At 43.1% G+C, this 13,865-nt stretch overlaps 1 protein-coding gene across 4 annotated transcripts in view; it reads right to left on the bottom strand.

The window, feature by feature from the left end:
• LOC100119897 (neural-cadherin) overlaps nt 1-13,865 on the bottom strand; it is an 89,897-nt gene that overhangs the window by 44,154 nt on the left and 31,878 nt on the right. For 2 of the 4 annotated variants that reach the window (XM_031922536.2, XM_032597259.1), the window contains exons 11-15: nt 12,074-12,085; nt 10,732-10,922; nt 1,977-2,166; nt 1,309-1,491; nt 155-344 (exon numbers count right to left, since the gene is read on the bottom strand). In XM_031922536.2, the coding sequence (XP_031778396.1) occupies nt 155-344; nt 1,309-1,491; nt 1,977-2,166; nt 10,732-10,922; nt 12,074-12,085 (766 nt within the window). Of the gene's footprint in view, nt 1-154; nt 345-1,308; nt 1,492-1,976; nt 2,167-8,900; nt 9,092-10,731; nt 10,923-12,073; nt 12,086-13,865 lie in introns of all 4 variants that reach the window. The other 2 variants (XM_031922539.2, XM_031922538.2) reach the window with 2 other exon arrangements.

Here is a 13,865-nt window from a genome sequence, read left to right as displayed (position 1 = left end):
TATGATTGGGAAAATATATATTTCTCCTCGCGTCGGTGTGCGATCGTCGATAAAGACAATACTTACCTTCCGGGGTATAAAAATGAGCAAAACTGCTTCCAATACGCGAAATGTATAAAAGAATAAAAAGAGTAGATAAGCCATCGATACGTACCGGAATTGGGTTGGCCGTTGCCGTTAGGTCGTGCGGACGGTGCGCCGTCCCTCGCTTCGACTTCCAAGGCGTAAGCTCCTTGTTTCTCGCGATCGAAGATGACCTTTGTCGAGATGTCGCCGGTCTCTCTATTGATTTCGAAGTAATCTTTTCCCTCGTTCCTCGTGCTATTCACCACGTAGTACGTGACCTGCGCAAGCAAAACGAATCGAGGACTGTATAGCTCTGTATATACATACACACACTATCGCGCAGCTCGCAGGCAGGTAAACAAAGCTTTTGTTTGTTTTCCCTCGGACATTCGTTTATTTTGCCTCTGCCGTCTTGTCCCACAAGTAGCTCTCTCGCGCGCGTATACGTACATTACGCGTTATTACGTTTACCCAAGCTTGAAGCAGCTTCAGCCGCTCATATTTACTCGTATTATTTTTAATTGCCAGCTCTCGCGCAGAATGTCACTGTCTTTCGCCGGTCGGACGCTGAATTAGTTTAATCCAGCGAGCGAAGTTTAACCGTGATTTAATAAGAGTTTGCGCAACTCCTCGCGGGAATTATAAACAGCGGATGGCTGCCAGGGGCCTTCGCCACCCTCTGGGAAAATTTAATTCGCATATATCCAGAATCCGTCGTCGGGCTGTCAAAATTTTCCGGCCGAGTGGAAACTTTTTCGCCGCCTCGCGTATATTCGCTCGAATTCATAATGTAATAGATGTTTATCGGTTGGTTGTTATTGTACGCGGTATAACGATAAGTTAAAAATACAGCCGTATGGTACGATTACAGCATCAGAAAACGATCCGGCAACAACGCTCGGAGTTCCCGGAAAATTAATTTCCGAGAATTGCTAGAATTCCGCGCTTTCGAAAGCCTACGCAGCCGCGCACGCACGCGTTCATTATATTAATTTTCACCGCGAAAGCTCTCGAGTTCGTTGTGTTATTTTTCGGCAGGAAAACACAAACTTGGAACGCCGCGTTCAGTTTTGACCAGATATATTAAATTAGCCAACTACCGCGGTGAACCGACAGCAGGTAAACTCTGCGCGGTGTTGAAAAAATATCCGCAAGCTCGGTTCGAAATTAGCCCGTATTATACAGCCGCGTACACGCGCGCTCGGCTTTCCATTGGGAGCTTGCGATCTCGAGTCCACTGACCTGATTATTGGGGAACGTGCCGTCCTTGTCGATGGCGTTGACCTGCGTGACTTTGGTGCCAACGGGCTCGCCCTCGAGAACGGTCTCCTGCTCTCGCTCGGTGAACAGCGGGATCTCGTCGTTCACGTCCTCCAGCATGATGAAGACCGTCGTCTCCGAGGCGAGCTGCTGTGCCCCGTTGTTCTGTGAAGCATGACCCGGTATTATTATATATACTTTGCACTCTTATCGCGTCTCGACTGCAGTGTAATAATTTTTCGAGAGACCAATATCCCGATGGCTTAATGCCCGTCGCGTGTATATGTCGAAATCGCGCGAGCTTTTAACGTATTGCCCCGGCGAACTGGGTCAACGCAAGCTCTTCGCGCGCGTGCTTTCAATTAAAAGGATTTTTCGGTAATTGACAACGCGAGCTATTCGAGAGAAGTTCATCAGACGATGCTAATTAAATAATTCACGTATGATTCGCGGAAGTTATAATTCGATAGCCGGCATATCATCCGCAGCTGGCGCCCGCTCATCAGAGCGTATAACACTCGACTCGCTCGTTGTAATTTATTCATTAGCTCCGGATTTTCAGTGTATTAATTAAGTCCGCGAGAGCCGAATTCCTACCAAAGTTGTATAAAACTGCAGCCGAGAGCTCGACGATGTATTCGTGTGCGTACCTCGACTCTCACGGTGAGATTGTACTCCTTTATGCTCTCGAAGTCGAGGGGATGATTAACCTTTATGTCCGCCCAAGTGACCGAGTTCTCGGGCCTCTGCTGCAGGTAAAACGTGTGCAACTTGTTGGTCTGGGCCGTCGAACCGGGCATTAAGTGGTAAAACACGACCGGGTTATTTTCGATCCCAGAGCTGTCGACACACGGAGAAGAAGTTTTAGCTCTAGTGCACGGACCTGATGCCCTGCCGGACTTGTTCGCGGCGTGCAAGCGATGTAGAGTATAATTCACAATTAGTCATTGCGTGTATAATAGACGTGATGTATAAAAAAAAACGGAAACAGAAAAGTAAAAACAATTTTACGAGAAACGGAGTAGAAATTTTGTGATATTTTTTACCTACGAGTATATGTATATATACGATATAATAGGTAGAGCTCGTCGTCGAGTCGTGCGGCACAGGCTGCGCGAGCGGCGGATCGATGCGTCGTTATGTGTTATGCTGCGACTTTTATTTTCCGCGCGAGATTCGAACAAAAGAAGGTGGAAGCTTCTCTTTTTTTTTGCCAATCATTACGGCTGCTTATTAGCAGCGCACGCGATGCAGTCGTATAATATTTGCTCGAGGAGCATTTCCAAGTAGTGCGAGCTCGTTTTAGCCAGACGGTACACATTATAATATAGTGATACGCGTGTCGCAGCAAGCCCGAGGCAGAGATCGCCGTGCGCAGAGCGTGACGCGGTATATAGTAATAACGATTCTGAACGAAAGGTATAATATTAGTCGCATGCGATTTACTTATAACAGAAGATGAAACTAAAAGGAGGTAAGAAATGATACGACTTATATATGTTATGTGATCCTCGAACGATGTCGATGTGGAAACTAAAATATAGAAAGTATACAACAGTCTAGATGTATGTTAATAACGACATCTAATTATATGTATTACCAAAAACACAATAGATATATAGTAACAGCTGAGAATATAGATTTACCTAACGCGCCACAACGCCTATGATAACCGTTATCACAGTATAAACTCATCGACTGTATATAGCACAGAACGTTCGTTATAGAACACCGCACAACAACAGATAACCCTTTCGCCTCGACTTTTACAATGCCGCAGTGGTAGCAGCAGCAGCAATACAAACACATATAGCTACAATACACTCTTATTCCCCGCATATCCTTCGGCTCTCGCTTCTTTCCGTTTCAGAAACTACACGCAATACTCGCGCGCGTATCGTATATCATATCCCGCACCAGCGCTGGAAGTTAGTCGTTTGCGTGTTATACGCAGCAGCAGCCGCGGCAAGATAGAACGCGCGCGCGATATTTTTCTTTCATCCGTTAATCCCTTCTCCCGCTATACACGAATATATACCCCCCATACGTGTGCGATATACACATAGGAGCTTTGATCCTTCGAGCGACTCCCTTACTCAGCTTCGGAGAGCTTTCGTCGTCGGAGCCCTCTACCTCTGAGCGCATATAGCGTACAATTTCGCGAGTGTGTGGGTGTGTGTTTACGCGCGTCTATATGTGCGCTGAAATCTGAAGGCAGTGTACGCGCTTAATTGGGTGCTTAATTCGGAAAGGACCTCTCGCAGGAGCATTAGCCAGCGATATACGCGAATTATTTAGACTAGCCATCGTTGCCACTATGCGGGCCACTGCTTACACAGCATCCGCGCGCGCGTCTTGTTTGACGAGCGTGCATATTCAAACGTTACCTCTCCCTTTATGCGCCCCCCTCCCCCACGTGTACTGCACACATATGCATGCGACTGCGTGTAGATATATATATATATATATATATATATATATATAGGCATCGCGAGCGCGGTTGCTATATAACGTCAAGAATCACGCGCGCGTCTCGCTGGCTATCTATTACACGGAACAACTCGAGAAATTATATCCTGCTATTGAATTTATCAAGCAAAATGCACACGCAGAGGACTGCAGCTTAGATGCATATTTCGCCTGCATATAAAAAAAAAGGTCCGGAATCATCTTTATTGCACGTTTATTGCATTACCTGGGTGTGCGGGGTTTTTCCCTTAATAGCAAAATGCTTAAAATATAAAGCCGTGCTGGTGCACGTATTTCTCAACACCTGCGCCGCGAGACTGCCAGGATTTCGAGACCGCGCAATTTTCGCTGATGGCTTTAGCCCCTCGTCGTTCGTTATAAAGAGGCCCCCCGACTATTCGACGACTCGTCGCGAGCTTTTTTTTCTTATACGCGTTTATTATACCGCAGCGCGTCGAAAGTTGTCCGAGCTCGGGGTTTTAATTACTTCGCAATGTTCTTTTTAGCGCGTTACGTTTTCTTTTTCTTTTTCTTTTTCTTCCTCGAGCGCGCGGAGCCCGCCTTGAGGGTCCCTAATTGGCTTTATAAATTACTTAGGTTCGCGTGTTCCAGTTAAAAGTAGCTTAAAGGGAGACAGCATTAAAGTTACCAAGTTTTAATGCGCTCGGGTACGGTTTACTTCGGAAATTTCGACATCTCTGTTTTTGCGTCCGAAGCGCGGACGGGACTCGGCTATTCGAATTTCAAAGGAAGCGCTGATTAATTATTTGCCTCGCGCGGGTGTATAGACACTGCGCTAATCGCGAATTTATTTACCACCGCGCTTTTCATCGGCGATTCACCATCGCGTGTATTTTTCCGAAAATAAAAGCGCGGCAAAACACTTTGGATAACGGAAGGTTTTCGAGAGAAAGAGCAGCCCGAGATTTAAGCTCTCCTTGCGCGCCAGAAGCGGAAAACCGTCGTACTTTATATCGTATTTTGAATGTGGTCGGAGGGGCTAAGTTAAAGCGAGCTTTTCGAATGGAAATCCGCTGTGCTCTTCGACCGGTTGTAAATTACGTCCTCTCCGCACAATAACACACGGCGTAATCGAGTGTGCAACTCTCGTCGAAATCAAAACATCATCGGGGATTTTAATTCTGCCGCTCGCGCGAGCAGCTGCACGAGAACCTAATAATACGCGAGCTTTCACATCGGAAACGCGCGTCCGTGTATAGAGCGCATAGCATACATTTCTAATTAAAACGAGCATCGGCGTATATCACGTTTAGATAATCAGATTACAACAAACCCAGCGCCGCGTGTATTATCTCCCCTGCGGTAGTAGTAGTGCGCACTACTGCGCATTTAATTAAACCGGTGCGCAATTTCAAAACGCGCGAGCGCGCGCAATAATACGTCATTGGAAAATCACGCGGAAATGCGGAAGAGAGAAAGCAAAAAGCTCGGAGAGAGACGGATAACAATCAAGCACTCGCGAACCCGCGTTTTCCCCTCATTACTCAGAGGCGCGACTATTATGACTGGCGGGTATAATCGCGTTCGTTAATAAACCGCGAACGCTCTCGTCGTCGATTAAACTTATTACCGCGATAAAACTGCGGAAAGCTCGTCGAAGGGAAAAAAAGCTCGACTATATACCAGCTCTATACAAGCACATAGCGGCACTTGTCTTTTTCATCGCTATACCCTCGTCGTCGTCACGAGTCTGCATAAAGCGCGCGAAAAAATTGGAGCGAGAGCTGAAAAACACTTTTCAGAAACGAGCGTACGCCAAGCGGAATTACGAATTCTCTTATTCCGCGAGGACTGCTGAAAAAGAAGGACACGACGTCGCGGGCTGAAAAAGCTCGAGCGCGAAAACTCGCGCAGCGAGAGAGAGAGAGAGAGAGGCGATACGTAAACGGGCTCGGGGAGGAAAATTGCATTTGGAAGTATACGCTTCCGCGTTTTATTAAGGCTACGGAAGCGAAGAGGGGTTGAGGGGGGGGGGGATGAAGTGCGCACTACGCTGCCGGAGTATTGTCGGCAAATGACGATTTCTCAATTTCAAAAGTTAGCCCCTTGCGCGCTCGCTGGCGAGAAGAATCCAAGTTTCCCTATTAATCATTAACAAGGACCGAAGCGCGCTGCTGCTGCTGCTGCTTTACATCCCTCGCGATTCCCGACGGCTTATGTACATAGGCGAGGAAATTGCCCAAGAAACTTTCACCGCGCGTAGACGTATATAGCCGAGAAAAAGCCAAAGTCCGGGTGAGGAGAAAATTACGGAAGCTGCTGCTGCTGCCGCTATTCTACGATACACACCGAAGTCTGCAGCTTACTCTCTCTCTCTCTCGGCTTTTTACTATGCGCCGAGGTGCATGTACACAGTTATACTGCCGCGCGCTGAGACGTGCCAAAAATGTATGGCTCTTTGTGTTCGAGCGGATATGCTATACGATGCCGTATAGACAAATGTGTATGTGAGAGAGAGAGCGAGAGAGAGAGAGAGAGAGAGAGAGAGAGAGTAGATTTGCATCTTCTATGGAGAACTACTGCGCGCAAGTGTGCCGCACCGGCCCCCCGAAGTTTTACGCGACTTTTGCATTATTATATACATATGGAGTACAGCCTGCCTGCCTGCCTGCCTGTCCCGTAAACGTATATTCGCTTGTCGCAGCAGCTGGCAAAATGTTCTCGCTCCTTGAATTCCTTTTAAATTCTGTTTTGACATTCATCGTGTGCCGCCCCGACGACACCGAGCTGGCGACTCCTTACTTCTCGTATATCTCGTGAAAATCTACATGGCTTCTATATGTATGTGCGCTTTTCTTTCTTGTTGTTCGGCTCTTTTTCCCTTCTATCCTTGGACACATGTATACTACTACCGTTTATCAATTTGTCACGTAGCAAAGTTTCGCTGAATATCTAACGGAATTTCTTTATGCGACTATGTGTGTGTGTGGGTGTACTTTTGGCGCTGTATCGAGGTATACACACGTGCGCCGAAAAATTGACGTGGTATATTCGCGAGTCAACCTACTTATCTATTCCGTACGTGCGCCGGCTGTGTTCTATACGATGATAAGAGCTTTCGACACTTTTTCGGATACGTGTTGTGGCATCGTCGACTGCGCAATGCAGCGAAAAAGAGGCTCGAAAAGCTCAAAAACTCTTTCGACCTACGTCGGCGCGTTATTATTGCGTGTGTGTATATGGAAAACAAAAAGCAAAAATGAAAAACTACATGAAAAACACTGGATGTCCGAGGTACTATGTGTACAGGTGGAAAATTTTGAAAAATGCCAATCGGTTGTATAACAACAAACAGCGAAAAACAGGGTATACGCACAAAAATATGTTGTATATCAAAAAACGACGATCTCCAAAAAAAAGCATCTAAGTATATATAGATCGAAGCATGCCCAAAAATACGATACGGCACAATCATGTCTCCTTCGTAGTATATATGCATATACAGATACTCTCGCGCGATAGCAGTGCGATCGAGTTGGCGGTAAAAAATATCAAAAATCACCAACTCGTCGACCAAAACAAAAAGCGGTGCGTGTGTGCCGACGATCCAAAAAGGAAAAAAATAACAACGTGTGGTACCAGTAAAAAAGTCGTGCGTGTTTTTCCAAAACGATGTCGGTTTCTTTGAATAAAGTCCGCGCGTATCCTGTACGAAGCTGACGACTCTGCGGGGTATCGCATACTCTTGTCGCGAACAGCTGTATATATATGTATACATTTTCACTAAGGAACAATCGAAAGCTTCCTTTGATGCACTTTTCCGCTAGCTTCAGCGAAGCCGAACATGAATGTTGCATTTTTCCGCGAATTCGAAACTGACGTGCGCAGAGGGCGGACGTCGTACTTTTTGCGCGAAATATAGGTAGGGGAGAGTCGAGTGACTTTATTATTCAGCGAGGTCAGCTTGATACAAGGGACGCTATATCGCGCGAGGCACAAATCCGCTTGTCAATTAGAGATTTACCTCGACTTCTGGCCGAGTGTGTGGAAACCGCGTACATATGAAATATGCGTGTCCCCGTGGATACGAGGGCTGTGTATAGTGTGCTTGAGATTGTCGTTATAAACGCGCTCGCTCGTGTGTGTGTATTCGTGTGTGAGAACGAGAGATCGGCCATATAGAGGAGACTGGGACAAAATGTCACGCAAAATTCAAATATCGAAAATTTCACTCGGGGAAAAAACTTTTCAAGTGCAGCGTACATGTACGGGTTTATCATAGAGCTTTCAACAGCGCACTCGCGCGCATAGCCGCGGCGTTGATTAAAAGGGAAACGCCGCGAAACGAACGAAAAGAATATAACGAATGTTGGTTATTGGCTGCAAAAATATTACGTGAAAAATATTGCGTCGGTATGTAACGAACAAATACTAATAAGAATATAATATGTATATATAACACAAATAAAACGATGGTCATCGATTAATGTATTCAATAATATACTCTAACAGAGATGTCCTACATATGTCATAAAGAAAAGTTAAGCTACAAAGAATATACTACTGCGGCTCTACCAGAGTCATTCTTCAATGTTCAAAATACACTACTACTGCCATGACAATATTTCGAAAAAACAAAAAAAAAATAACAGTTATAAATCCATGACGAAAGTAAAAAACAGGGAGCATGAGTAGTATGCAGCAGCAAAAACAAAACGTCGATTATACGTCGTCGATAAAAAATGGTAAACAAATAACAATCATAAGTATACGAGGGAATTGAAAATTATGCGTCTGCTCTCTAATGCCAAACATCAGCCAAAAAAGAGGATGAAAAATCAAAAGGAGAGAAAAAAATACGCAGGGAACGAAAACGCGCGCTGTCCAAAAAGCAAAGTACTGTGACAGATAGACCAGTCTCCCCTACACGTACATAATTATTGGCATCGTACACAATATCAATTAACGTGCACAAGAACAATATACTGCCACGAATTTTTTGCGTGCAGGGCGGGTATTATACTCTTATGTAAGTTCTTTGTTCGAAAAAAAATTGAAAAAAAAACAAAATTATCATATATTATTATATATATATATATATATTAATCGTGCAGTAGCACGTAGGCATTAACAGTGTGACAGACCTGGCTTTAATAGACACGACTTTGGCCCCGACGGCCATATTTTCTTTACAGAAGATCGGGCCGTATACGATTTGGTCCCATACGGGCGGATTATTAGCACGGTCCACAACGTCAATCTGTACCTCCACCGTTCTCGACAAGGGCGGGAAGCCCTTGTCTTGGGCCATCGCCTCCAGCTTGTAAGTCTCGCGCTATACCCCCATCGTCGTCGCAGCCACACAACAGAGACAGAGTGTGAGAGCGAGAGACAGAGATATCGTCACAAGACAAATGGAAAAGAAAAAGAAAAAACAGCCAGAGTTAGTGAGGCACTTTCTTTCGAGAAGCCCTGCTTGCATACTCTTTTAAAAATTACAAAATTATGGTACTTTCAAAACGGTGTTGCGGGCAAAAATTTTCCCTTTTCTATCATGGATCAAAAAACAATTGTTCTATTTTTTCCTTATATCATATTTTACCATATTAAAAACGTTTTTTCTCGTAAGTCATTTGAAAAAAAAAAAAATAAGAGATATGAAAAAAAACAACTCAGAGAATGAAAAAGGCTTAATAAAAATTCGTGGAAAAAAATCACACATCGTGAGCCTGAGCCGCATCGTCGGCGGCGTAGCTGCGCTGAAAGAGGCTGGAGGTGACGAGGCCCCGATCGTCGATTCCCGCTGTCCCATAGAATACCTATATGTTGCATTGCTCATTCACACACTCACACGCTGCACTGCACACGCACACACAGAGATATCTAACAATTCTTAATTACTAGGTATATGAGTATAACAATGAGACGTGAGCCTCTTATCGTCTCGAGTGATCCGCAGCTTGTAAAATATTGACCTACATTTGCCTTACATCTATAGATGAGATAATGCTGCGGGTGTCTAACACCTTCGCGCTCGCAATAATGTACGCGGCGTGCGAACGCTGCGCTGTATAATTAGTATAATCTTTTCTCTGTTTGGCACGTGATGAATATGATGATTTACATAGCGTTAAATATATGTGTATATGTATAAAGATAGATAGATAGACAGACAGATAATAGAGAGGTAGATAATATAGACAAATGAGAGAGAGAGAGAGAGAGAGAGAGAGAGAGAGAGATATACGCACATAAGGTGTTGTAACTTTACAGTATTATGATATGCATAGTAATAATAATAATGATAAATAACAAGAAAAAACAAACGAAAAAGTATAATGTAAATTATGGCACAACTTATGCGTTATATAACAAGGATCGATATTAAAGGATCATAATATAGTATAATAATGCTGAGCGATCTACCGGCGCGTACGCACACGCCGCGCTTAACCATGCGTATGACTCGTCGCTGATGCGTTTTTCTCTCGGCGAAAGACAAAGCGAAATCAAGTCAATCCAGGCGCGATTTCGAGTGGACGGCGATGCGCCAAAAATGCCTCTGACGAGGGAAAAAAGCAAGAGTATAAAAACGGGCGTATAAAACGGAAAATTGCACACGAGAGAGAAAAAAGAGAGATAGAGATAGGGGTAATGGGTATGTATGTGGGTGTGTACACGCGTTCGCGCAAAGGAGAGATAAGGCGTAAAAGAAGAGATCCGCAGCCGTAAAAAGAACGCCCCCGTAAGGCCGTGTCTCATCAGCGCGAAGGATATATAAGGGAGGGGAAAGTGTGTGCGAAGTTCTCTTGGAGGATCAGTTTATGCTGCAGCGGAGAGATACAGGTAGAGAAGAAGAGAGATGAAAGAGAGGAGGCGTCAGCACATCATCGCATGGCTCGGCGCGGCGTGTCTTGGTTCTCTCTCTGGTTAGGCGAATTTTTTTTTTTTTTTTGTTCATCGAGACATACAAACCTGGCTTTCACCGACGTCACTACAGTACCCACTGTGACATTTTCTTTGATGTGAATGGGGCCGTATACATTCTTATCCCACACAGGAGGTTTATTGTTTCTGTCTACGACGTCTAACTCAACGTCCACTTCGGCACACGAGGGCGGTGACCCTCTGTCGGAGGCGCTTACTTTCAGCCGATACTTGTCTCGCTATTGGCAAAATATACGGGCCGTCAAGTTACTCAGGACATTCTCGGATAATAACACACTGTACAATGTTTTTTTTTTCTTATCGAATGAAATTAGAAATTATTTTTATATATTTCTTTCTTTGCTTTTTGCTCTTTCTGTTTTTTTTTATCCTTTTATAATTGGCTCTACGCCCATTCTATCTCGTCTCTTGTATTTTAAAATTTACTTTGACTCTATGCTCTCTTTTGATGTACTGCAGTGTTGAAAAAAATTGAAAAACAAATATACAGAGACAGAAACAGAGTTAACAGAATTTTTAAAACAATTCGAACATGGAGAAACGATCAATTTTTCAGAAAAGCTTCTAGCGACGCGTTTTTATTTACAGTTCATTGCTAAACAGTGCGGACTTTATGCGGAATTCAACTTTACAAATTGGCTAAGGATCAAGTTTGAAACGCTTCTCCGGTATTCTTTGGAAGTTACAAAAACACAAAGAGAAACTAAAACCAAAAAGAAAGAATGCACGCTAACTAACGTGAAGATGATAAAAACGTCTGCTGGTATTGCGTATACAACAAGGGATATAAATAGTCGCAGCTCAGATACATAGTGTGCGTTTTTTTAACAAAGAAAAACAAAGCCGTGATTGAATCGTCCGAACAAAATTAATAAGATTAATATGTATTAGTCTACGTATGAAATAGAGTATTGAACCATCACCTGCAAAAAGAAAAAAAAATGCTACGACTACTTGCCCCTTTTTTCTATAGTCCAGATGTCATTGATTCTGGAACACTCAAGCGAACGATTTTCGACATATGTGATGCAATTATTATTTACGTGAACAAATACCAACTGACGTTTATCATACAAATTAAAAAAATATATTGCTGTTGATGAAATAATATGTAATTAGAAAATTAAAAATATAAGGTGAAAATATAAAATTATAAAACTAAGTTAATATTATGTAAGTAATAAAAGCTGTAAATAAAAACCAATATTAGTAGGAAAATAAGTAAAATAAATGTACAGAGGATAAAAAGAGAAGTACTATACAGCTGGTAAGCAAGATGTTATAGCCAATATATATATATGTTACTGCGTTGGTTAATTTTGTTATTTCCTCGAGCAAATGGTCAACACAAAGGATTTCTCCTACTTACTGGAAAACAGCCCTTTTTTTCATCGTCATCACCATCATCATCAATATCAAATCCGAAGAAAGAAAATGGTGCAATAAACACAAACATAAACAATAAAAAAGATCGAAATTAGTCGTCATTACGAAAATAAAAAATTGGCAGGCATTTTGACCATGCAAGCAAGATATGCGTCAAAAGAGGCAGTGGAGTAGGAGGCGAGGTTTACCCGGGCACCGAAAAAGGAACGTTGTATGCTTTCAAGAAGGACATACGGGGATTCGGTTAGTTATCAGGGATACAGTAAAAAAAGTGACGACCCCTTATCCGATTCGTTAATTTTTCTCTTTGCTTTCCTTCGTTAACGACACTCAAAAACCGATGGACGTTACGTTTTTTTCTCTTTATATGTGTATATCTGTCTGTTACTTGGTCTCGACAGTCGTATGCTGCCCCAATCACAGAAGAAAAAATGTCACACCACGGACAAGTTCTTTTTTTCGCTTACGGTCTATTTTATACACCGCGAGAACGCTCTCTTCAAAAAAATTCTTATCTGTCAGTCGTGATGATTCGGAAAAATGAGAAAAATAGATAGATAAGAAAAGAGAGAACAAAGTGAGGGGTGAAAATGAAGAACTAGAGAGGGAGAGAGTAATCAAAAGAGACAAAGAGACAGGAAGAGATAGAGAGACAGCATAAAACAAAAAAGAAAAACCAAACGGACAAAACGAAGAGAGATAAAGAAAGATGAGGCAGAGAGAGAGAGAGAGAGAGAGAGAGAGAGAGAGAGAGAGAGAGAGTGAGAGAGAGAGAAGAGTAGGGAACGAGATAGTGTGTGAGTGTAAGTAAGTAGCTGTAAGGCGGAAGGAAATTGGAATGGGAAAAACTGTTATTAGAAGGCACTTAAGGTAGGATTAAGGACGTCGGAGGGCGTATAATGGAAATGAGTGAAGAGAACGAAAGAAGAGAAAAATAGAGTATAGAGACAGAGAAAGAGAGTAAGTAAGTAAGTAAGTAAGGTTAGAGTGGGAGAGAGAGAGAGAGAGAGAGAGAGAGAGCGAGATCCGTTCCTGTAAAGTATTCAAAAAACACATTCATATAAAATATGCAAGCATGTTCAAAAATTGTTTATGTCTGATGCACCACAAAATGCGTAGAGGTTGGTGTACACCGTACGTGGGGCTCAAAAAATGTCGTTCCCACCTGCTCCTGGAAGTTCAAAAAACATCACTTCCCTTTTGAAAAACAATCACATTAGTTTTGCTTACGAGAGAAAACATTAAAGTTCAAAGGCACACTGTTTCGAAAGCTCCCTCGGCCCTTTAGCGCAAAAAAGGGCGAGTGCGCAAAAAAATTTGTAGCATGGTTATAAAAATTGCTTAAACATGTTAGTAAATTTGTAGCATGTTAAAACGTCTTCTTCCTCCTCAATCAACCGTCTTTCCGTCCCGGCCGACTGAACTTTTTTCTTTTATTTATTTTATTCTTTTTTTCTGCACAAAAAAATCAGAAATCATTTGCAAAGCTCTCCGTGCGTTATGCTTAAAAAAAAATCTCTCTGCGAAGCCCAATTATTTTTCTCTGTTAAAATGACTCGAGACCGCGCGGTTTTGCAAAGTTCTTTCTTCCGTTTTTGCTGCGTCTGTGCATCATTGTCAGCATTTCTTTTTTATTTTTGAAAAATCGTTAAGGACGTCAAAAGTCGACTGGCAGCGTGCGAAGGTCTTTATACTCGAGAGAGAGAGAGAAAAAGAGAGACAGACAGATCCGCTGCGTCAAAATGGCCCGAATGGTCGGTCGATTCAGGTACGTG

The sequence above is a fragment of the Nasonia vitripennis genome, chromosome 2, assembly GCF_009193385.2.
Source record: "Nasonia vitripennis strain AsymCx chromosome 2, Nvit_psr_1.1, whole genome shotgun sequence".
NCBI classification, from domain to species: Eukaryota; Metazoa; Arthropoda; class Insecta; order Hymenoptera; family Pteromalidae; genus Nasonia; species Nasonia vitripennis.
This window is presented reverse-complemented; position numbering and strand designations above follow the sequence as displayed.